The 26,218-nt window shown below is 40.4% G+C and overlaps 1 protein-coding gene across 2 annotated transcripts in view; it reads left to right on the top strand.

Moving 5' to 3' along the window:
* Positions 1 to 26,218, top strand: part of LOC127056332 (glypican-5-like) — a 644,723-nt gene that overhangs the window by 475,887 nt on the left and 142,618 nt on the right. For both annotated transcript variants that reach the window (XM_050964047.1, XM_050964045.1), the window contains one exon: positions 11,352 to 11,502. In XM_050964047.1, coding sequence (XP_050820004.1) covers positions 11,352 to 11,502 — 151 coding nt within the window. The remainder of the gene's footprint in view (positions 1 to 11,351; positions 11,503 to 26,218) is intronic.

The raw sequence follows: 26,218 nt of genomic DNA, 5'->3' as shown, positions 1-26,218 counted from the left end.
GCAGATTGTACCTACAATTAGATAAAGATACACAATTGCCACCATAATTCAACTGAGGGTACAGGTTGGATTCCCTTTTGAAAGTTTATCCTTAATTCCTAATTAAAATTCATTACCATACATTTACAGAAGGACAACCATTGACATAAAATTCTTTAGAATTGTTTAAAGCAATAACAAAAACATGAATTGGTTGAAGCCAAAATTATGAATTATCTATAGCTTAGTAAAATGTGGTCACATGCAATGTTAGTAAATAGGTGAAGGAGGAAAGATAAGAATATAAGAATATAATATTGTGTCAGACCAAAGGCCCATCTAGCCCAGTATCCTGTCTTCTGACTTTGTCCTCATCCACAACTATTTCACGTTTGGGGACTATATATACCTTCAAGTCAGCGGCACTGCTGTGAGTACCCTCATGGCCCCACAGTATGCCAACATCTTTATGGCTGACTTAGAACAACGCTTCCTTAGCTGTCGTTCCTTAACGCCCCTACTCTACTTACGCTACATTGATGACATCTTTATCATCTGGACTCATGGAAAAGAAGCCCTCGAGGAATTCCACCGTGATTTTAACAATTTCCATCCCACTATCAACCTCAGCCTAGACCAATCCACACAAGCGGTCCATTTCCTAGACACTACTGTGCTAATAAGGATGGTCACATAAACACCACCCTATATCGGAAACCCACTGACCGCTATGCTTACCTACATGCCTCCAGCTTCCATCCAGGACATACCACACAATCCATTGTCTACAGCCCAGGTCTAAGATACAACTGTATTTGCTCCAATCATTCAGACAGAGATAAACACCTACAAGGTCTCTATCAATACCCACCTGCTGAAGTGAAAAAACAGATTGACAGAGTCAGAAGAGTACCCAGAAGCCACCTACTACAGGACAGGCCCAACAAAGAAAATAACAGAACTCCACTAGCCATCACCTACAGCCCCCAACTAAAACCTCTCCAGCACATCATCAAAGATCTACAACCTATCTTAAAGATGATCCCTCACTCTCACAGATCTTGGGAGACAGGCCAGTCCTTGCTTATAGACAGCCTCCCAACCTGAAGCAAATACTCCCCAGCAACCGCACACCCAGGAACACTAACCCAGGAACCTATCCTTGCAACAGAGCCCGATGCCAGCTCTGTCCACATATCTATTCAAGTGACACCATCATAGGACCTAATCACATCAACCACACCATCAGGGGCTCATTCACCTGCACATCTACCAATGTGATATATGCCATCATGTGCCAGCAGTGTCCCTCTGCAATGTACATTGCCAAACTGGATAGTCTCTACGCAAAAGAATAAATGGACACAAATCTGACATCAGGAATCATAACATTCAAAAACCAGTGGGAGAACACTTCAACCTCTCTAACCACTCAGTGACAGACTTGAAGGTGGCAATTTTGCAACAAAAAAACTTCAAAAACAGACTCCAAAGAGAGACTGCTGAACTCGAATTAATATGCAAATTAGATACAATTAACTCAGGCTTAAACAGAGACTGGGAATGGTTGGGTCATTACACTAATTGAATCTATTTCCCTATGTTAAGTTCTCCTCACGTCTTCTATGGGTCATCTTAATTATCACTTCAAAAGTTTTTTTTCTCCTGCTGATGCTAGCTCATCTCGGTTGATTAGACTCTTCCTGTTGGTATGCATACTTCCACCTTTTCATGTTCTCTGTATGTATAAATATCTCCTGTCTGTGTGTTCCATTCTATGCATCCGAAGGTGTGGGCTGTAGCTCATGAAAGCTCATGCTGAAATAAATTTGTTAGTCTCTAAGCTGCCACAACTACTCCTGTTCTTTTTGCGGATACAGACTAACACGGCTGCTACCCTGAAACCTGTCTTCTGACAGTGGCCAATGCCAGGTGCCCCAGAAGGAATGAACAGAACAGTGATCCATCCCATTGCCCATTCCCAGCTTCTGGCAAACCAAGACTAAGGACACCATCCCAGCCCATCCTGGCTAATAGCCATTGATGGACCTATCCTCCATTAATTTATCTAGGTTTTTTTTTAAATCATGTTATAGTCTTGGCCATCCCAACATCTCTGGCATAGAGTTCCACAGGTTGACTGTGTGTGTGTTGTGTAAAGAAATACTTGCTTTTGTTTGTTTTAAACCTGCTGCCTATTAATTTCATTTGGTGACCCCCTAGGTCTTCTGTTATGAGAAGGAATAAATAACACTACCTTATTTACTTTCTCCCCACTAGTCATGATTTTATAAACTTGTATCATATACTCCCTTAGTTGCAGGCCCCCCAGGGGAGGGCAAGTGGTGCAATTTGCCCCAGGCTCCGCAGGGACCTCCATGAGAATATAGTATTCTATAGTATTGCAACTTTTTTTTATGGAAGGGTCCCCTGAAATTCCTTTGCCCCAGGCCCCCTGAATACTCTGGGCAGCGCTGCTTAGTTGTCTATTTTCCTAACTGAAAAGTCCGAGTCTTATTAATCTCTCCTCATACGGCAGCCATTCCATATCCCTAATCATTTTTGTTGCCCTTTTCTGAACCTTTTCCAAATCCAATATATCTTTTTTGAGCTGGGATGACCACATCTGCACACAATATTCAAGATGTGGGCATACCATGGATTTATATAGAGATAATACGATCTTTTCTGCCTTATTATCGATCCCTTTTTTAAAGATTCCCAACATTCTGTTCGTTTTTTGTTTCGTTTTTTAATTGCTGCTGCACATTGAGTTGATGTTTTCAGAGAACTATCCTCAATGACTCCAAGATCTCTTTGTTGAGTGGTAACAGCTAAGTTAGACCCTATCATTTGATATGTATAGTTGGGATTATGTTTTCCAATGTGCATTACTTTGCATTTATCAACATTGAATTTCATTTGCCATTTTGTTGCCCAGTCACCCAGTTTTGAGAGATCCTTTTGTAGCAATTCGCAGTCAGCCTGGGACTTAACTATTTTGAACAGTTTTGTATTATCTGCAAATTTTGCCACCTCACTCTTCACCTCTTTTTCCAGATCATTTATGAATATGTTAAATAGGACTGGGCCCAGTACAGACTCCTGGGGGACACCACTATTTACCTCTCTCCGTTTTGAAAACTGAGCATTTATTCATACCCTTTGTTTCCTATCTTTTAACCAGTTACCAATCCATGAGAGAACCTTTCCTCTTACCTCATTACTGCTTACTTTGCTTAAGAGCCTTTTGTGACAGACTTTTGTCAAAAGCTTTCTGAAAATCTAAGTCTAAAGATGCTTGAATAGATAAAGAATTGGGTTTGTTATTGAAGACTCAGGTCAACTTGTAAGTGGAGCAATTCAGGGTGAATTGAGGTGAATAATGGAGCCCACAAAGATCAGCACTAGAACCAGTTTTGTTCACATTTATCATCCTAAATTGCCTAGAAGAGGGAACATTTGATGAAATTTGCTGATGAAACAAAACTAGTGGGGAAAAAGTTAAATAGAAAGGAAGAGGGATCAAAATGCAAAATTACTTGCATGAACTAGGAACACTGGAAGATAATTGACTTACAAAATTTGCCATAAACAAATGAAGGTGATTAAACTGGGATAAAAGCTAAGAAAAGAATATCAACTCACAGTGGTCAAAACACTAAGCAGAAGGGCTTTGTGGGGAGTGGGGAGAAGACATGAATGAAATTCTAAAACCACTGAACATGCTCAACCAAATTTCATGAAGTATGCATAACAATTTGACTAGATTAGTATAGTATCATATAGGTGAAGCCAGATTTGTTTTGTCAGGGTTATTGTAAGGAATTGGGTAAATAGAGCAGAAGGAAACCAGAATGGTACTTAGGAGTCTCCGTTGTTCAAAAAAGTTATACATTTTTATTCTTTAGGTAAAAATGAACATAAAAGGGCCCCTTATTGAGGTATTCTCATCTCTGAAGGGATTAGAGATGGGAAATGCAACAAACCCTTTGGAGTTAGTGTGAAATACAAGCATGAGGGAAGCAGACTGAAGAAAATGCCTGACGAGATGGAAGAAAAAGAAGAGTTTTGCTTCTTTATGCCGAAAGAAAGAAAAGGACCACACGGAGTGAATGTGAAGGGCAGAAACAAAAGCAAACAGTTTTAAGAGTGGATTAAGTGCACATATGGAGGGAAATTGACTATAAATGTCATCTCAAAGGAAAAGGCGCACTTAGAATAAGTATATGTGGCTGTTATGTCCTAAAATTTCTTAGGTTCCTATTGTTTTGTGAATTGACTGAGCATCTGCTTAGTCACGAGGCACCAGTAAAATCCAGCCCTTTATGTACAGCACTAATTTTGTCAGTTCTTATGAAAAAATACAATTGTCTAAGGAAGCAGAGTATGGTTTCATTCTGCTGTAGTCATTTCTGACCTAATAAGCGTTTAGAAAGGACTATTTTTAAACACTGAGCAGGCTGAGAAAAAATACTTGTATTCTAACGGGAAGGATTGAGTCATTTGTGACTTTATTTTCCAGAGTAGGCTTTTTTACATTGTTCATGCATAATCCATTGTCTCTGAAGATAATAATACGTATTTCATCAGAGCAGTTTTGAAAGAAAATTGTTCGTCAGCCTCTTTAGAAAGGATCATGTTTTGCCTTCAGTTACTAAATGCATATCTTATGTCTGTCTTGATGTCTATGAAAACATTGCAAGTGAGAGATGTCTCAACTCATGCTCTTTGTAATTGACTAACAGGTGGACTACTCTCAAGTGATTCAGTTCATAGCAATGGCTATCTTTTTGGAATATAAAAATATTCATACTGAAGTACATTATAGAGGAAACTAACAGACCACTTGGGAAACAATTAGCATATAGGAGTCATCTTTGAATATTCCAAGCACTCACTTTTAGGAGACTTAATCCTGTGATATCCATATGGTATCCTCGTAGCTTTTCCATTGCAATGTTCACTGGTCTGATAAACTTGAAAGTATGGTGCAAAATATAATGTAAAAAAACCCCCTATTTTCTGATAAAATGAACTCTTGTTATTCTATTTTGCTGAATTCTTAGCTTGGATACAGTAGTTGCACTTTTACAGAATAGTATCTCAAGGAGCTATACAGCTATTAATTAATTAATCTGAAGGGGCATTCACAAAATTGATGCTCAACTGGGAATGCTGCTGTTGTACAAAAAGTATATGAGAGTAAATTTGTATTCAACCATGCCCTATGGTCAAAGATCAAGAGAATGAATTAAGGTTTGGCCCATAATGGGAGATTTGGGCCCTATGTGTCACATAGCATTTGGACAAGCGTAGTGAACCACATTTCCTGCATATAATATACTTCAGACGTTTGCTGGAATAAATAGTATGCGTGCACCTTGTCAGCAGTGTGTTTAATTCAGAGCTGTGTGGTTACATGTGATTTTACACACATTTCAGCTAAATCAAATGCAAAGCAATCTATTCAGGAATTTTGTGTATGTTCTCTACACTCTTTAGAAGACCATGGGCTTGGTCCAAAGCCTACTTCAATCAGTGGAAAGACTCCCATTAATGTCAAGGAGTTTTGGATTAGGCCTTATGTTGCCTTTTAATGAGTAAAAGATATTATATGGATGTTTGTACCTACCCGGTGGTGGTCAGTCTGTCAATTCTCATAAAGCAAGCAGGACTGTTTATTACAGCTTTGGTCTATTAATTAAATCAGTACCGAACCAGTGGCCCAGCATAGCATTAGAGAGCACTATGCTTTTGGAAGTGCTATCTTTTGGGTGAAAAAATTGAAGTCCTAAAGTCCTATGCTCCTGTTAAAACTCCCATGACGTTTTATACAAGGGTAAAGATATTAGCTCCAGTGCTCTGGCACAAATACAAAGGGGTTATTGCATTTCTTCTACCAAAAATCCAGTTCTGCTGTTTCAGTTGGATAAGGTACTGCATTCTTCTCTTCCTAACTACAGTGCAGGGCTCCTGTTCACTGTTTAAGTGGCCAGAGGTGGAAGTGGTTGTGTTTCTGTGATGAATGAATTGATCTGCAGGTGTATTGATAGATAGCTAGTACAGTCAGTAAAGTTATACTGCATTGAACTTTTTTGTTGAAAGTGTGAAATAAATGCCAGTTATTGATCCAGATCAGTCTCTTCCATGGTAACATATGGGAAGGAGACTATGGCGGAGCATCCATTTGGAGAAGTTCTCTCTCTGCTTGTCCATACAAAAAAAATGGGAGTTTGTGCCTCAAAATTTGCAGGATTCATCAGGTTCCATTGCATGTCAGGACCATCAGTGCAATAGCCTTAGTCCTTCATATTAGCTCTAGCCCCTAGTGGAAGCTCCTCTCACAGCCTGGCAGCACAGCTCCATTGGAACAAAGTGCAAGTGACCACCCCTGACCTGGCTGCCTCCAGGACCGACAAAAACACACAAAAAGATAATAAGACTGTATAATCCTTTTTGCATAAGATCCAAAAGGAGGATAATGTCGGGGCTGGACTAGATGACCTCCCAAAGTCCCTTCCAACCTTATATTTCTATTATTTCTATGGAAAGTATAACAAGTGGGGTTCCGCAGGGGTCTGTTTTGGGACCGGCTCTGTTCAATATCTTCATCAATGACTTAGATATTGGCATAGAAAGTACGCTTGTTAAGTTTGCAGATGATACCAAACTGGGAGGAATTGCAACTGCTTTGGAGGACAGGGTCATAATTCAAAATGATCTGGACAAATTGGAGAAATGGTCTGAGGTAAACAAGATGAAGTTTAACAAAGACAAATGCAAAGTGCTCCACTTAGGAAGGAACAATCAGTTTCACTCATACAAAATGGGAAGAGACTGTCTAGGAAGGAGTACGGCAGAAAGAGATCTAGGGGTTATAGTGGACCACAAGCTAAATATGAGTCAACAGTATGATGCTGTTGCAAAAAAAAAGCAAACATGATTCTGGGATGCATTAACAGGTGTGTTGTGAGCAAGACACGAGAAGTCATTCTTCCACTCTACTCTGTGCTGGTTAGGCCTCAACTGGAGTATTGTGTCCAGTTCTGGGCACAGCATTTCAAGAAAGATGTGGAGAAATTGGAGAGGGTCCAGAGAAGAGCTATAAGAATGATTAAAGGTTTTGAGAACATGACCTATGAAGGAAGGCTGAAAGAATTAGGTTTGTTTAGTTTGGAAAAGAGAAGACTGAGAGAGGACATGATAGCAGTTTTCAGGTACCTAAAGGGTATCAGAAAGAGGAGGGAGAAAACTCATTCACCTTAGCCTCTAAAGATAGAACAAGAAGCAATGGGCTTAAACTGCAGCAAAGGAGGTTTAGGTTGGACATTAGGAAAAAGTTCCTAACCGTCAGGGTGGTTAAACACTGGAATAAATTGCCTTGGGAGATTGTGGAATCTCCATCTCTGGAGATATTTAAGAGTAGGTTAGATAAATGTCTATCAGGGATAGTCTAGACAGTATTTGGTCCTGCCATGAGGGCAGGGGACTGGACTCGATGACCTCTGGAGGTCCCTTCCAGTCCTAGAATCTATGAATCTATTGCCACCCCCATCCCAGCCTGTCAGTTCCCCCCAGACTCTGCCTCCTTCCATTTCTCTTTGCATATTCTCAAACCTCTGAAGGAGATGGACTGGCACTGCAGAAGCAGCTAAGACCACTTCTTTGCAGTAGGGGAGACCTGCATACAGAAGAGGCCCTACATGCATGCATCTAGGGGAGATAATCTGAGTCTTTATTATGTAATAAGTATTTCGGGAGTAATTAAAGTTGCTACTGCTGTACAAGTTAAACCTATTCTTAATTTTAGTTAACTGTGCCAGTACACCAACCATAGTCCAGTAATATTCAATATTTTCATTAATGACGTGGATAATGAAGTGAGGGGAGTATTTTTATAATATTTGTGGATGATATCAGGTTGAAAGAGGTTGTAAACACTTTGGAAGACAGACTTAGAATTCATGGGCAGCGTGTGGCTCTGGCATTTGGGGGCGTTGGTGCGAGCGATGGAAGCTCCCCTGGCACCCGGACTGTGGCCCCACCCCTCTCAGCCTCCTCTGCCTGAGGCCCCATCCATGCTCCGCCCCAGGTCCCACATCTACTCCACCACAGATCCCGTTCCCACTCAACCCTCTCCCCACTCGGCCCCCCTGCCTGATGCTGTTACTCGCTCCTCTCCTCTGCTCCAGATGGGGCCATGGGAGAAGAGTGAGAATGGGGCCATGGCCTAGATGTACCCTCCACACTCTCAAAGGTGGTGGGTTGGTGGCTGTTTGAGGAGTCTTAGCCTCCCCCTGGCCTATTATACCCATGTTAGAATTCAAGAAGACCTTAATAAATGGTCTGAAATCAACAAGATAAATATAGTGCTTTGTATTTGTCTTTACTGAATTGTCAAAAAGAAAAAAAAGCAATTGCCCAACCTCAACATAGAGAATAACTGGCTAGGCAGTAGTCCTGCCAAAGAGGATCTGGAGTTATGGTAGATCATAAATTGAACATGAGCCAACAATATAATGCAGTTGCACAAAAGGCTAATGTCATTGTGGAGTGTATTAACAGAAGCGTAATTGTTCCACTCCACTTGACACTAGTGACATAATTGTTCTGCTATACTTGACACTGGTGAGACCTCAGTTGGAGTATAATGTCCAGCTTTGTGTGCCACTCTTTAAGAAAGAGGTGGACAAATTGGAGAGAATCCAGGGGCGAGCAACACAAATGATAAAAGGTTGGAAAACCTGACATATGAGGAAAAATTAAAAAAATAACAATTGGGCACGTATAGTATTGAGAGAAGAAGACTGAGGGAGGGACCTGGTAACAAGCTTCAAATATATTAAGGGCTGTTATACGGACATTGATGATCAATTGATTTCTGTGCCCCCTGAAGGTAGGACAAGAAGTAATGGATTTAATTTGCAGCAAAGAGATTTGGGTTAGATATTATGGGGAAAAAATTTGTATAAGCTAGTTAAGCTCTGGAATAGGCTTCTAAGGGAGTCTGTGGAACCCTCATCATTGGAGGTTTTTAAGAACTGACTGGACAAACACCTGCCAGGAATGGTCTAGGTTTATTTGGTCCTGCTTTAGCATTCGGGACTGGACTAATGACCTCTCAAAGTCCCTTCCAACCTTATATTTCTATGATTTCCCAAAGCATGGGACATGCAATTGATAGGTAGGGGCCAGGGCCATGAAAATGTCCTTGGGTATATGCATGTTTCCTAGTGCCCAGTTTCAAGGCACTGAGTCAGGGGACCAAAGGTCACATGGCAACAGCCCAGAGGTGGGGCTTACTATAAGAGGGATCCTCTTCAGCCAAAGGAAAAGGAGACTTGGCTGGGGTCCTTGCTACACCAGCTGGGAGATACTGTAGGTGTAGAAGTCTTTGCTGGGAAAGACTTTAGGAAAGAGGAGGTTTAGGGGAGGAACTGTAGAATGTGGGGAAAAGGGCTAATAGATGTGTATATAAGTTGCCATTGAGCTGTTGTCAGTAGTCTGGGAAATGCTGCAGTGCGCCCATGTTTGAACACAGAGCTCATTTCTCTGGCCTTTTCCAAGACAGCTGAACACACATTGTTTGGTTATTCACTTTTGAGTCATGAGTGATGAATGAAATCAATTTGAAAAAGAGTTATTACCTTAACAGGCAGTAAACATTTCTGCCTTGACTGGCAAACAATCATTAAAAGCCTTTATTAAATTTTGCATCTGTTCTGTTCACCACTTAGCCATTTCTTTTCATTCTGAAGGATTATAACGAAGAATGAATGAGTCTCCTCCAAGACAGTCAGGACACAATAAATCTATGAAGTAACCGAGTAATCCTTTCCTCCACATACACAAATTTATTTTTTACGTTTGCTAAAAATACTTGCTCTCTTACTTCCCCATGACATCAGGCTTTCAGCCTGTGAATAATGATGCTCAACACCAGGCAGCTTGTTAAAAAACAGCAACCCACCAACTGGACAGTGTTCAATGCCTTTCCCAACTAAAATCCATATTCCTCTCCCTCACAAACTCATCTTCCCGCTGCAGTGCAGTGATGTGTGCATCTTCCAAATGACCAAAACAGACAATTTCAGATAAAGGGTAAATTAGCCAGGTTCTCCCCAGTACGAGTTAGCAACTATTGTTCAATAGAACAGGACCCCTAGGCACAGTGAGACATGCATTTGTCATCTTCAGACTGCATTATTATGGAAGCTCACTGTATTTGAGGAGGAATGTGAAAGCAATTCATGAATTTCTGGTGGTGCAAAACTTTGCTGCCTGCCTCTTCTACCATTTAGGTCTCTGTTAGTGTATCAAGCCTGAGCTCCAGTTTCTCGGCTGGCTCTCACTCCATTTCTTCTGTCAGATTGATCTGTCCTGATCTTCAAAACTGTAAATATGTTGGATCAGGTCCCAGCTATATTAGCTGTTCCATCTTCAAACTGCCAAAACCACAACCCAGAATGATGTATGTGAGCGCTAAGGACAAGGCATTCTCAGTTGAGGGGATCCCACCATGGAATTAACTAACTTCCAAGAGGAGATTAGAGAAATCTAGAGTAGCCAAGTTTAGGAAATTCTCCCAAACTTTCTTATTGTGAGAGCTTTTCCAACATAACCAGAATGACATACACAGCATCATCTATAACCTTTTTCCCCTCTAACTACCAGTGAAAAAGCCCACCCCCAAACAGGGAGAAGAGCCAGCCACTTAGTCTGCCATTGAAAACAAGTTTTAATGGTGGTCTGGACCTCTGTGATGATACATTTGTGTTTCTTACATTGTAAAGTATGACAGCTCACCATCAACCACTGCATACAAAAAATGGGGATGGCATATAAAGCTCAAAAAAGATTTATTTCATAGCAAATACAGTACTTCAGCTAGCGTAAGCTAATGCCGTGAATTCAGAGTGACTCCAGAAACATCTTGTTCTTATTCTATAGTAATTCCAAGAAATTTGTTTCAGTCAAATGTTTTGCTGATTCAAGTTAAAGTGAAATGCACAACTTGCAGCCTGCACAGGCTTTGGCCCTGATCTTGTCAACTGCTCAATGCCCTAAAAATCCTGCCTTAAGGCCTGATCCTGTAAGATACTAGGGCCATCATGTATACCTGAAACACCTCTCTGATGACACCCTCCCCCTCCTCATCCAGGAAGCTTTACTGTTGACTTCATATGAAAATAACCCGAAACATTGCACTAACCATATGGTGAAATATAACATTTTGAACAACAGGATCAGACCCACAGTATTTCAGAACCAAGGGTCCTAGGCCCCCTAGAACCAGGCTCTTTGTCACTTGCATCTTGAATTGTTTGAAGACACTACATTTCATTGTGACTTGTTTTCTTGTCTTTTAGCTGGATACAGAGAAGACAAAATTGAAATTGGAACGATGGGCTTCAAGGGAAAGTGGCAGTGGGGGCGGGAAAAGTGAAGCAATGGAATCAAGTGGGGACTGTGATGATGAGGATGGATGTCAAGGATCTGGTGACAGAATTCACACAACAGGTAAATGCAGGGGAAATGTTCTCTGAATATTCATTCACATTTTAAAGCAGGTTTCAGCTGAGAGATGTTTTGGAGCCTTTCCATGAACATGGGTTAAAGAAAACATAATGCTTGTGGAAAGTGAATTTAAACTTATATCTCAAATATTTACTGAAAGTGAATTTCAAAATTCCATATTGGATTGTAAATCTGAAATTTGCATTGTGTTGGTGACAAGTTTTTTTAAAAAAAGAAGAGGCATTAGGCAACTAACCAAAACAACATAACTTGCAAAGTTGAAATACCGAACATTTGCAACTGCAGCAGGTTGAAAAAATGTCAACTTTTTTTCTGTGGAAACTAAAACCTTTAGCAGAAATGTATTGATTTTGACAAAATAAGGGTTTTCATGCCTGGAGAGGGAGCTGGAGGGGAGACGAGAGAGACCTCAAAAAAGTCAATAACCTAGCATTTAGAAAACTCGCCTGAGATGTAGAAGACCCAGATTCAAGTCCTTGCTCTGGTGGGTTGGTTGTGTCTGTGTGTGTTTCTCATGTCTTTTCACAAAGAAATTTCAAAAGGTCTCATTTTTGTTCGTCAGAATGAAAATAAATTTCAAAACCTTTAATTTTTTCCTGATACAAAAATTGATGCTTTTAGCCAGCCTTATTTCCAACAAATGTTTGTGAGGTATTCAGACGTGGAGAAAAGTGTGTTTATGAAAATCAGAAATAATTTTGAATAACACATAAATTTAGAAATTTTCCACATTCTTCTCACAAACATTGTATAAACAAAGGTTGGGAAACATAGAGGAATACATTATCAATTAAAAATTATTTGCTCATCAATTAATATTTCATTGTTTGTGTATTGTATCTGACTTGTGAAAAGACTTCTTCTAGATGCCCCAGACGCAGGAGATTACAGCGATGCAAGTTTTAAGTAATATGTTTTTTGTCTTCATGTGGTACATTATAAACAATAGCCAGGTGCTAAATCATTTTCAACTGACAATTAAATGATTTATATATTGTAGTATTATACTGCCAAAATATACAATGGCTCTTTTGTAGTTAGATTTCAAAAAAGAAAAAATAGAAGAAGTTTTTGAAATTTGTTTTATTGTTAACTTTAGTAATGTGAAATAAGGAAGCAACATAGTGTTGCCTCCTTCTTTTTTGCAGTCGGTTGAAATAAAATTATTTATGATGAGACGGTTGTGGATTAAAAAGAATTACATTTGCATAATTAGCACTTCCATTGATTTAGCTGGGATTATATCAACTAAAAATATAATTACAATTAATTTGACCAAATGCTTTGGATTCAGAACAGTAAGAGTAGCTATTCCTTCTTGTGAAAATTGTAATAGTGTTTTATAATTAATATATTATATTGTATGCAGGTTACTAGCAGTAAATTTGTTTTGTATATCTAGATGCAATTAAGAGATAAAATGAGATTACTCTCATTACAAAATGCCTTTGCTTTAGTAGAATGTTAAAATATAACAACACTTCAATTTCATTTAATTTCTTCTTGGTATGTGTCTATAAACTATGGTGCTTTTTAATTGCAAAGTTACATTACACAATTTGAGATCTGCCAAGGGTGCTCTGATTATTGCTTTGTAGATATGCAATGCAAGAAATTTAGCTTACTTGAAGTGAGAACTTCTGAAACTAGTGGCTAAGCACTAAATAGGACTCTAATCCAAAGCCCACTGCACTCAGTGGAGATCTTTCAATTGACTTCAGTGGGCTTTGGATCAGACCTTAAATGACAAGTCTAAAGTATCAGGCTCCATGAGTGTTGTTGCATGTGATTAAATGTAATAAAAAGGCTTTCAAAGGGTAAACATCTTTGGCATAGCAATAACAATAATGATGATGATTTTAACACCAGGACTATGCAGATTCTCCCTAAAGAGGACATGGCTAAATATCTGACTCTGAAATGATGAAACCAGAATCCAGCACCGTACACTAAAATAGTCATCATTTATTTAAAATTGATATGAAAATAATTTACAAACATTGTGCTTACAGTCATGCTCTATGGATTGAGAAGCATTGCTGCTGTGAAGCATAATGTATGGACTGTTCTCAGTGGTAGCAGGTGACAGAACAAGGAGTAATGGTCTCAAGTTGCAGTGGGGGAGGTTTAGGTTGGATATAAGGAAAAGCTTTTTCACTAGGAGAGTGGTGAAGCACTGGAATGGGTTACCTAGGGAGCTGGTGGAATCTCCTTCCTTAGGGGTCTTTAAGGTCAGGTTTGACAAAGCCCTGGCTGGGATGATTTAGTTGGGGTTGGTCCTGCTTTGAGCAGGGGGTTGGACTAGATGACCTCCTGAGGTCCCTTCCAACGCTGATATTCTATGATTCTATGATTACTTGCAACTATTTTTTTCAATATTATTGAACCATCCTTCTCTAACTTCCTCCCAACAAAAACAATAAATCTCCAAAGCAGATGGATTTCACCAGCATCTAGATTACCTGCTTCAACATATTTAACTATAGGCCCATTAAAAGTCTTCCTGACCAAAAGTCATTATCTTCCCCAGTTTCCACTTTCTCTAGAAAGAGCGTTAGAGACAAGATCCTGATCTGGTTTAAATCAGTGTATTTATATTGATTTTGATTTACAATAACTGAGGATCTGATCCCATGCTTGTATATTCCAACACTGCACTCAGATATTCATACACAGCTCCTCAATCTTTTACTCACAACCAATATCAATATATTTCACAATAGTCTGTCCGCACTTTTCAAATCTTGAAGTTTTGTTTGCCATTTTCCAGCTATCTAGAATATTTTCTGAATATCAATTAAATTCACCAGTTCCCTTCATCTCTTCCATTAAGATCTGTACCTGAATACAGTAGTATGTTGTCTTGTGTTTTGTTTTTGGCAGTTGCATATAAGTCTTTTATAGTCAAATCCACTAGTAGCTCTAAAGACCACTACTTATACATTTAAGCATACTGTACTTAATTATAGAGCCTGTGCCACATGTGTTTATTCAGATGATTTCATACCACTGAGATAAATAAGTTCTGAAGAATTATATATGGTTATGAAGGTGAACACTGACCACAGGTGCCACCTAGGTGTCAGGCAGGGTGTGGCAGGTTCTCTCTTTCCTGTCACCGCATATTAACAGCTGCTTTGATCCTGCAGTGTCCTGCCTCTTCTGTGACTCAGCCCTCTGAGCAGGTCCTGTGGTTATGCCCACCCCTTTTAGGGTATATAAAAAGTCCAGCAACAGGGTAGCCCTTTGGGTTAGGCAAGGGGTCTCTGTGTCTCCGCCTAGATTGAGGTCTCAGGATTTTGAACCTTCTGTCTTCAGGGCCTTCTCTCCTCTAGACTCCCAGTATGAGGGATAGGCTTCTGCCTTCGGCACCTCCTAAGGATTAGTAGGGGAACCTGGTCCCACCCTCTCCTTTGGGTTCCAATCCACCAAAGTGCCGCACTGCTGCCTCCGTGGAACACTTCCTACCAGACCCTCTTCCCCAACTGGAAAAGTAAAGACATTAAATAGCTGGAATCAAAGAAAGCCTCAGACCTTCTGAGAATCACCAGTCTCTTCTCTGTGGGTTTGGCAACATCACGACAGCCAGGACTCCGGAGCTCAGGGTGCAGGTCAGTTCATCTCCATTAGAAGCAGCAAAGAGTCCTGTGACACCTTATAGACTAACAGACATTTTGGAGCACGAGCTTTCGTGGGTGAATACCCACTTCGTCGGATGCATGTAGTGGAAATTTCCAGGGGCAGGTATATATAGCTGCTTGCATATATATATCTGCCCCTGGAAATTTCCACTACATGCATCCAACGAAGTGGGTATTCACCCACAAAAGCTGATGCTCCAAAACATCTGTTAGTCTATAAGGTGCCACAGGACTCTTTGCTGCTTTTACAGATCCAGACTAACACAGCTACTCCTCTGATATTCATCTCCATTGTCTGCTGCCAAGCCACATTGACCTGTTCGTCTTTTGAACTCTTCCTCCAAGCCAGGCATGCTTTTCAAGTGGGTGGGGTAGGGCTGCCTGGGTTCACAGGAGCTGCTTAACCTCTTAACCCCCCTTGACCTCCTTACTGGTGCAGGATCACAATGATGAAAGCCATTAAAAAGTTAACATTTTCCAACTGTTACCACTTACCACAGGTATCTCAGATTCCAAGTATAGGGGAATGCTGTGGAAATAGCACTGTGACTCAGATAACACCATATAGTAACTGTTGGCATGTACTGACACTTTAAAGACAATGCCTATTGATCGTTTGTGACCAAGACTTTGTAAAGAAAGAATTAGAAAGAAGAAAGTAAGCCATGTAAATGTCTGATAGGGAGGGGAAAACTTACTGTCAGGTATGAGACGATTCAGATTATGTCGGTTTCTAGGTGTAGGTGTGAACCAACATCCATCTGACAGGTGTTCGGCACTCTGTCCCCAGTCCAGCAGTGCAGTGAGCTTTAAGCATGTGAGTAGTCCTATTGATTTCAATGCAACTACTAATAAGGTTGTAGTTCGCACATCTTTAAATGCTTTGCTGCATTGGGGAGAGAGCTTGGCACCTTGTAGAACTGAGTTACAAAAGTGCATATCAGAGGCTGGACTAGCCCCTGGCAGTCCAGCCCGAGTAAGGGACACAAGAGTGACTATGCAAGTCGCAGTCTGGTCCTTCTTTTCCCTTACTTTGGGGAGAAAGAAAGATGTGTCTTTCCTTGTGCTAGTGGAGCTGGGCTGGCCAGCACATTCTGGGGATCAGTCAGCCAAGGCTCCACCTATTCTCTGCACACCTGCTTGGATGGGGAGTAACAGCTGGTGGTGGTTGCTCTCTCCTGTGTGCAGGGTCTGGCAATGCAGGGGACTGAGGGGACATAAGGAGACCCTCTCACTCCCCTAAATAGGAATCTGAGCAAGCTCTCAATTGAGTCTTACAGGAGCATATAAACTCTAGTCAGAGTATTCATCAGCTTGTTACCCATGAAATAAGACTAACCTGTTCAGTCCCTGCACATTGGAGCCTTTGGGTCAGATTGCTCCCTGCATGGAAATAACCCACATCAGGGCCTGGGAATGCCGGTCCCAAACAGAACAAGCTAGATGTTCACTTCCACCTCCCAAAAAGCCTTGAAACACTGGATCTCAGAAATGAAGTCATATTGTGCCTTTGCACTAGCTGTATGCACCCCACAGACCCCTCTTCCAGAACTGTGCTTCCCCATCAATTGCTACCGCTGGAGCTCCTCCCCAAAAATGAGGGGGTCATGAAGTGCAAGGGGAGGAAGAGCCTGAATAATGCTGTCTCATAGGAATGACAAATGTTCATCAATAAGCTAAAATTGTATCTGATACAGCAAGCTTTGAACAAGTGAGCAAATGCTTCAATATCTGGATGGTCAGCAGGCTTTCAACAGTGAATAGAGAGTGTTCAATGAGTTTTTTCACCCAGCAGTCTATTTAAATGATTTTGACAAACATTTATCAATCCAATACTAACCATTTTCTTTCACAACTCTTTCTTACTAACTACTTGTGATACTGCTACACTTCTCTTCTTCTCTTCTCCTGGTGGTATATCCTGCCTGTTGTCACATTTTTTCTTGTCATCTTAAAGATACCTGGCATTTGACTTCATTATAGCATTCAGGCTGGGTTATTATCTTGTGATGTAATTCCAGTCTTTGCTTCCTACATGACTGTTTAGATGGAGGCACCTTGCTCTCTCCCTTCCAACACTCACTCTCTCTCTCTCTCTGTCTTCTCCAAGTATTACAACCAGGTAGCTTATCTGGCTATATATTTCCTCCTGAGGGCACATGAGCAGGTTTTTCCCCCTGAGAGCATCTTTTCTTTTTAAATGCAGAGAAAAGAACTTGCTTTTTCTCTTTAACTTCTGCCTGATTTGTATCAGATCTCAACAGCTGTTGAAGGTTAATGTATTTTTCTCATTGTTCATGAATTCTCTCATCATCAGATTTTCTTTTGCATATCAGGATCCTTTTGTCCTTTATGATGTCCTTATCCTCCTTGTTTATCTCTTTTCTAAATATCAGTGTACTGTACAAATTGTCATCTTAATCATACTTCATTCCCATTCACCACATTATACTTGTATTTATCTAAATACGTAATTCTACAGCTACTGATTTGTGTAATTATTATGATCATCTTAGAATATTGATGAAATATCTACTGGCAGCCAGCCCACACATCAAATACTCATCTTCACGTCTTCAGTTCCATTCCTGATTATCCCAGATGGTGTCAATATTGCATTTTCTAAGCTCTTCTGTTCTCCTGTCCTTTGAATCCTCTACATTACATACCATCCCTATGTTAATGGCTTTCTTTATCCATTTTAGGTATTCTTTATTACATGAGATATTGTGTTTCCTACCTGAGTTTTTACTACACTCACTAATTCCTTTATTGTTATACCATTCTAAGTGGCTCATCCGGTTCAAAAAACAACAATTTAATTCTCCACTTAATATTTATTTTGAGGAAGGCTCACTGGTTTCAAACTTTTATTTTTGTCATCTTCGTGTGTTGGTAAAGAGGGTTACCTGTTTCTAACTACAGCATAAGCAGGGCCCACCAGTTGGCCTTTATAACACCATGTATTGAAATGTTTGTCAGAAGGTCAAACACAACTGAGTCTGTATTCTGCTTAGGAGAGACTTGAGAGAAGGGGGAGGAACAAGAAGACGCAGAGAAAAAATGCATTAAAAATAGTGTGAAAAAAATGAGCCAAGATGAAGGGAAATAAACAAATACAGAAGATCAGATTCTGATTCCAGTTACTTTGGATTGACACTGTTATAACTTCATTATCTCAGTGGTGTTCATCAGAGAGCAATTCTGAGAAAAGGAATGGAAAAGAGAAATGAAAAATTCTAATGAAAAATCATTTTCACATACAAGCTTTCCCCAGGCCTATTTGTGAAATCTATGTTAAAGTCTGCTAAATTATAGTAAAGATAATTTGTTGTCATTAGGGAAACATTCATAAGAGCCTGATTTATACTGAAAAGCATGAGAATGGCGGTGATCATTCTTAACTCCTTTTCCTATGTTAACATTCACATAACTAGGGATTTGGAGACACTGGGAAATGAAAGTAATAGTGTCTGATTCACTTGCTTTGGATTTACAATGGTGTAACTGAGATCAGAGTTTGCCCCATAATAGCCCCTTTCATATCTGGACCAATAAGAGAGACATGAATAGTTGCCAGGCCAAATAAATTGAGTTACTGAGTGATTTAGATCCTCTTCTCTAATAATATCCCATGTTGCAGCTGATTGAGTGACCATGTCTTCTCATAGTTTTCTCCTAACTTTAGTTATAACAGTGGGTAGAATGAGCTGAGCCAAAAAGGACTAAAGCTGCTACTGTTAAATAACTTTGGCATCATCTTTGTTCAAAAAGGCACAAAGGTAAATAATGAAGTTTAATTTTCCATCTCATCATATAAATATAAATCACAGCAAATTTGTGCTCACTTTAGCTGGGTTTAGGAATAAATAAAAGGTAAGAAGATCTCAGGTACTTACAGTGTAAACCTTCAAATGCACTGTAGAACAAGGGTGAAGTAAGCACAGGGGAGACTGAGGTCAGGATATTTGGGGTTTGTCTATTTGGAATAACTCTGTATAACCAAACAGTGATCAGAGGCAACACGGTAGGTCATTTTGAAGACTTTCTGTCTGAAAATAGTACCATTAATCCTGAGTCCATTGAAGACTTTATATTGCAATACATTTTACTAACTTTAGCTTGTCACTGATACTTGATTTGATTACTTTACACGGAAATGATTATTTAAGTATATACATGTCAGGGGGTTGTTTTGTAAATAGCCCTATGTTGGAAGCTCCCCAAACTAATTTTCTGCTCAACTCCCTATCACACATTTTTTACAGTGCTCTTTTGCAAATACTCATTTTTAAAAGAAAAGTCATCTTGACACTGAGCTATGAAGCTACTGATAGAAATGATGGAGCCAGAGTGAGAAGGCGCATGCACTGAGAAGGCGCAGCCTGTAGCTAGAGATGTGTGGAAGCCAAACTCTATAGTAAACTAATATTACTAAACATCAGAGGCTGTATTTTCTGCTTCAGGTCAATAGAGTTAGGTCAGCAGAGAGTTTAACCCTAGTTATTGAGAGTGTCTACTCCCATAGAAGTCATTTGCAAGTGACTTGAGTGGAGGAAGTACCAGCCCCAGAGTTTGAAAGGCAGAGTATGCAAGAGTGAAAACTCTGTTCCTTGAATAACTTCAGTAAGCTGTATGTGATTTAGCTCCCTCTGACAATAGCTGTAATAGCTCAGTCATGCTGAGTAGCAATGGGATAAATGTGAAGGCTAAGGCAATTTGCCTCCAAAAACACCATAAAGCCAGAATTAATTAGGAAGAGCTAACAATACAAGGGCCTTAGAATTACTCCCAAATAGATAACCATATAACTTAATGGAAGCTGAATCTAAAATGTTAATGGCATTGTGCTATACTGTACATGTAAAAAAAAAAAACCTTCCTGCTTAAGGAAAGTGTTTTCCATTATGAATTAGGCCTGATTCCACACAAAGGTATGCTGATCTGGTGAACAAGCAGGCAAGCAGCATCTTAGTGCTTACTCCATGTGCTGCACTACATTGCTCATAGCCTGTGCACCCCTTAGCCTTGTCCAGCAATCCTTGCAGAGCAGGTAAAGAGGGCATGTTACAGGTAGAGGGAGACAGAGTTAGGACCAAACCAGAGTTAAGAAGCATGACAGCTTGTCTTAGTAGAACCCAGAAGTCAGGCAATTGTTGCTGTTTAAACCCCTGCCCCACTGGCCATTTGTAACTGCCTTGATTCACTTAATTCTGATGGAGGCCCCTGCAGCTGTGGGAGGCAATGTATATGTACATGTGGCTCTCTACAGTAGTCCCTCTCCCTGAACAGAAAGATGGCAAAATCAGATCCAGAGGTCTTATAGAAACTATCAGTTTGAGTTTCTCTAGCCAAACTGAGACAGGTTCCTAAATGATAGGTGGCAGATGACCTTAGATTGACCTAAGTTCTGAGTCAAATTATGTTGACAGCTAGACAGTATCACTAGTCAGATGGTATCACAGGGAGTCTGTCACCGGCTTGGCACTGGGCATCCAAGAACTTGAAAAACAAGTAGAACCCCTGTTTGGAGTGTCCCATAAATAGAACTTACCTTACCCCCTCATTACTATGCAATATATTAGACCTAGCTACAGAAAGAACTTCTGTATGTACTTAAGGCTTCCTTGGATCCATAGACAAACACTGAAAACAAATCAAATTTGTGACTGGAAGATGACAAAGGCTGTAAACTTTGTAATGTCCCTATTAAAACCTCCTTCATCTACAGTTCCTCTGACATGCAAGAAGTGATAGCCATGCAGAATGGAAGGTTGGTGGTAGAGGTAGAGTTGAGCTGCCAATGAAAGAAAACTGTGGCTTTTTTTTCTTGTTTTATTATTTATAAATATGGCCAAAAGATTTTTTGTTGTTTTTAAAGCAGGGGAAGGGTAATCTTTGCTTATTCTCCCCGCTCCACAAGCTCTCCGCTAGGAGCTTTTTCCTAATGTCCAACTTAAACCTCCCTTGCTGCAATTTAAGCCCATTGCTTCTTGTTCTATCATTAGAGGCTAAGATGAACGAGTTTTCTCCCTCCTCCTTGTGACACCCTTTCAGATACCTGAAAACTGCTATCATGTCCTCTCTCAGTCTTCTCTTTTCCAAACTAAATAAACCCAGTTTTTTCAGCCTTCCTTCATAGGTCATGTTCTCTAGACAGTTAATCATTCTTGTTGCTCTTCTCTGGACCCTCTCCAATTTCTCCACATCTTTCTTGAAATGACCAGAACTGGACACAATACTCCAGTTGAGGCCTAACCAGTGCAGAGTAGAGCGGAAGAATGACTTATTGTGTCTTGCTCACAACACACCTGTTAATGCATCCCAGAATCATGTTTGCTTTTTTTTTTGCAACAGCATCATACTGTTGACTCATATTTAGCTTGTGGTCCACTATAACCCCTAGATCCCTTTCTGCCATACTCCTTCCTAGATAGTCACTTCCAATTCTGTATGTGTGAAACTGATTGTTCCTTCCTAAGTGAAGCACTTTGCATTTGTCTTTATTAAACTTCATCCTGTTTACCTCAGACCATTTCTCCAATTTGTCCAGATCATTTTCAGTTATGACCCTATCCTTCAAAGCCGTTGCAATCCCTTCTAGTTTGGTATCATCTGCAAACTTAATAAGCATACTTTCTATGTCAATATCTAAGTAATTGATGAAGATATTAAACAGAGCCAGTTCCAAAATAGACCCCTGCGGAACCCCACTTGTTATACCTTTCCAGCAGGATTGGGAACCATTAATAACTACTCTCTGAGTATGGTTTCCAGCCAGTTATGCACCCACCTTATATTAGCCCCATCTAAATTGTATTTGCCTAGTTTATCGATAAGAATATCATGCAAGACCGTATCAAATGCCTTACTAAGTCTAGGTATAGACATCTACCGCTTCTCCCTTATCCACAAGACTTGTTATCCGATCAAAGAAAACTATCAGATTGGTTTGACACGATTTGTTCTTTGCAAATCCATACTGGCTATTCCCTGTCACCTTACTACCTTCCAAGTGTTTGCAGATGATTTCCTTAATTACTTGCTCCATTATTTTCCCTGGCACAGATGTTAAACTAACTGGTCTGTAGTTTCCTGGGTTGTTTTTATTTTCCTTTTTATAGATGGGGATGATATTTGCCCTTTTCCAGTCTTCTGGAATCTCTCCTGTCTCCCATGATTTTCCAAAGATAATAGCTAGAGGCTCAGATACCTCCTCTATTAGCTCCTTGAGTATTCTAGGCTGCATTTCATCAGGCCCTGGTGACTTGCAGGCATCTAACTTTTCTAAGTGATTTTTAACTTGTTCTTTTTTTAATTTTATCTTCCAAACCTACCCCCTTCCCATAAGCATTCACTATGTTAGGCATTCCTTCAGACTTCTCAGTGAAGACAGAAACAAAGAAGTCATTAAGCATCTCTGCCGTTTCCAGGTTTCCTGTTACTGTTTCTCCCTCCTCACCGAGCAGTGGGCCTACCCTGTCCTTGGTCTTCCTCTTGCTTCTAATGTATTGGTAACAAGACTTCTTGTTTCTCTTTATTCCTGTAGGTAGTTTGAGCTCATTTTGTGCCTTTGCCTTTCTAATCTTGGCCCTGCATGCCTGTGTTGTTTGCCTATATTCATCCTTTGTAATTTGTCCTAGTTTCCATTTTTTATGTGACTCCTTTTTATTTTTTAGATCATGCAAGATCTTGTGATTAAGCCAAGCTGGTCTTTTGCCACATTTTCTATCTTTCCTACCCAGCAGAATAACTTGCTTTTGGGCCCTTAATAGTGTCCCTTTGAAATACTGCCAACTCTCCTCAGTTGTTTTTCCCCTCAGTCTTGATTCCCATAGGACCTTACCTACCAGCTCTTTGAGCTTATCAGAATCCGCCTTCCTGAAATCCATTATCTCTACTTTGCTGTACTCCTTTCTACCCTTCCTTATAATTGTGAACTCTTTGATTTCATGATCTCTTTTACCCAAGCTGCCTTCCACTTTCAAATTCTCAACGAGTTCCTCCCGGTAGCTTTTTCAACCTTCTGAAATAAAAAGTTGTCTGCAATGCAGTCCAGGAACTTATTGGATAGTCTGTGCCCTGCTGTGTTATTTTCCCAACATATATCTGGATAGTTGAAGTCCCCCATCACCACCAAATCTTGGGCTTTGGATGATTTTGTTAGTTGTTTAAAAAAAGCCTCATCCACCTCTTCCACCTAGTTAGGTGGCTGTAGTAGACTCTTAGCATAACATCACCCTTGTTTTTACCCATTTTAGCCTAACCCAGAGACTCTCATCACTTCTGTCTCCTACGTCCATCTCCACCTCAGTCCAAGTGTGTACATTATTAATATATAAGGCAATTACTTCCTCCCCTTTTCCCCTGTCTATCCTTCCTGAGCAAGCTGTACCCATCCATAACAACATTCCAATTGTGTATTATCCCACCAAGTTTTGTTGATGCCAACAATGTCATAGTTGTATTTATTTATTAGCACTTCCAGTTCTTCCTGCTTATTACCCATACTTCTTGCATTTGTATATAGGCATCTAAGGTACTGATTTGATCTTGCTTCCCAGTTTTTCCCTGACCCTCCTTTCTCTCTGCCATTATAGCCCACACTTCCTCCTATTTCCGACCCATCTCCCAGGTCTCCATGTTCTCCACGTACCTGTGGGCTTTGCTCACCTGTCCCTGTCGAACCTAGTTTAAAGCCCTCCTCACTAGGTTAGCCAGTTTGTGTCCAAATAGGGTCTTTCCCCTCCTCAAAAGGTGAATGCCTTCTCTGCCTAGCAGTCCTTCCTCGAATAACATCCCGTGGTTGAGGAAGCCAAAGCCCTCCTGGCAACACCATCTTCACAGCTAGGCATTCACCTCCACGATGCACATGTCTCTGCCTGGGCCCCTACCTCTGACAGGAAGGATTGAAGAGAATATCACCTGCGCTCCAAACTCCTTCACCCGTACTCCCAGAGCCCTGTAGTCACTCTTGAGCCACTCAGGGTCACACCCCTCAGTTTCATTTGTGCTCACATGGATGAGTAGCCTGGGGTACTAGTCAGAGGGCTGAATAATCCTTGACAATGCCTCCATAACATCTCGGATACGGGCCCCCGGCAGGCAGCATACCTCCCAAGATGAAATGTCAGGGCGACAGATGGGCGCCTCCGTCCCCCTCTGTGTTATAAGCTTTCATAGCCCTTACCTCACCACAAATTTGTACTACTCTGAGATCATTTAGGAATGCAATGATATCCCAAAAGAAATCACATTTTGATTTGTCATTTTTCCTGTGGAACTAACGTATTGCTTATATATTATATTCTCTGGTCACCTGGGAAGAACAGAGGCTGAGGCATGCAACTTAATAACGGTGAGCATAATCTTACTGGGTCAGATCCACTTGTGTCAATCATCATAGGTCAGTTGAGATCCATGTACTTAAGACAGCTTAAACCAGCTGAGGGTCTGGCTCACTGTTGGGTACCTTTCCTGCAAGGAAGTCAGAGATACGGCACTTTTTTCGCCCAAAAGAGGATTTTTACATCATATTTCTGATTTGATCCACAATGCCCATATGTGTCTTGTTTTAAAACTGCTTACTTGCCTTCCTCCATCTTGAAAGCAGGAGTTAAATAATATTTTTCTGTAAATATATATTTTGGAAAGATTCTCTGACAGCAAAGCTGTATTTTTGCTTCCATCATCCAGTCTTTGCCCAGATTCCCAAGGATCATGAAGGAGTTTTTTAGGAGTAAAAGTCTAGTGTAAATGGCTCATAAAAAGATTCGGGGCATATTTACACCTGTCCACCATAATTTATGGCAGTGCTACTTATGTATTAGGGGAGCAGAAAACAGGTAAAGAAACTGAACTGCAAAGTTCCTTGATCAGAAATTCTGTAGCAGCTTCATTTATAATGAAAAATAGAGGGTTTAATTAATAAAATACAGAAATAAATAATGCAGTTGGTACAGTAGCCCCTGCATTATTTATTTTGATGCTAAATTCAGTTTATTTTAGGCTGTTCCTACATTTTTTTTTAAGATGCTGCAGATGTGTTGTGCTGAGAATGCAGAATTGCACTGGAGCAGTTGTTGGGGGAAGCCGGAAGTTTTAACAGCTGAGTAGGACGTAGCTAGGAGTTTTGGCCCCTGAGAAGGCATAAGGAAGGCTGGGGAAATTGCAGGATAAGCACATTATCTGGATATTTCTGCTAAAATTATCATCAGTGAAATAATTAACAATGTGAGCATTTAAATTTCCATCATTAGGTTTCAGACTGAGATGTTATTGAGATAAACGGGGTAGTTCACATCTATCAGAGCTGTTATTTCAGGATGTGTGCAGACTCAAGAAGGCAACAGTGCATCTGTTTACATTCCATTCATGTTTTCAAGGTTCTCTTTAAACCATGAGAGAGAAAAGCACAGTATTTATATAAAAACTAGGATTCTATAATATAATTCCATGGGTGGTGGTGAAGTCCATAGCCACAGAATTATGGAACACATAGTGCCTTAATCATAAACATTAAGGATGGAAAAGAGCTGATGGATCATTCGGTCTGGATGCAGGATTGCTTCTAATGGTATCTCTCATACTGTCATGTAGTCTAGTTTTACAGTGCTCAAAAGATTGAGTTTCTACCACTTCCAGTGGGAGGTTGTTACATGGATCACCTGGCAGGCTGCTGGATAGAGTCCATGGCTTCTAGGGTCCATGGCTGTGGAGCAGCCCCGCCAGCCAGACTGCCCTGTGCTAGGGATTCTAGGCCTTCCCTGCTATAGAACCAGCAGCCTATAAACCCTGAGGTTTCTCAGGCTATCTAGGTTATCTGCTGCTGAGTTGGGGGCATAGAAGTTCTTGGGCGCCTGGCTCAGTTTCATTTTGAAGCTTTTGAAACAAAATGTTTTGATTATTTTCAAAACTAACTTTTCTGGATTTTCCCTTCCATGAGAAATTTTGAAATTTCTCCTCTTTGTGCCAGAACTGAATGAATTTTCAGAATTTCAGAATGTCCCATGGAATGGAAATTCTGATGTTTGATGAACTCTGTATCTCACATGAAA

Source organism: Gopherus flavomarginatus, chromosome 8, assembly GCF_025201925.1.
Source record: "Gopherus flavomarginatus isolate rGopFla2 chromosome 8, rGopFla2.mat.asm, whole genome shotgun sequence".
Classification (NCBI taxonomy): domain Eukaryota; kingdom Metazoa; phylum Chordata; order Testudines; family Testudinidae; genus Gopherus; species Gopherus flavomarginatus.
Note: the sequence above shows the minus strand (reverse complement) of the source record. Positions and strands in the feature narration are given on the sequence as shown.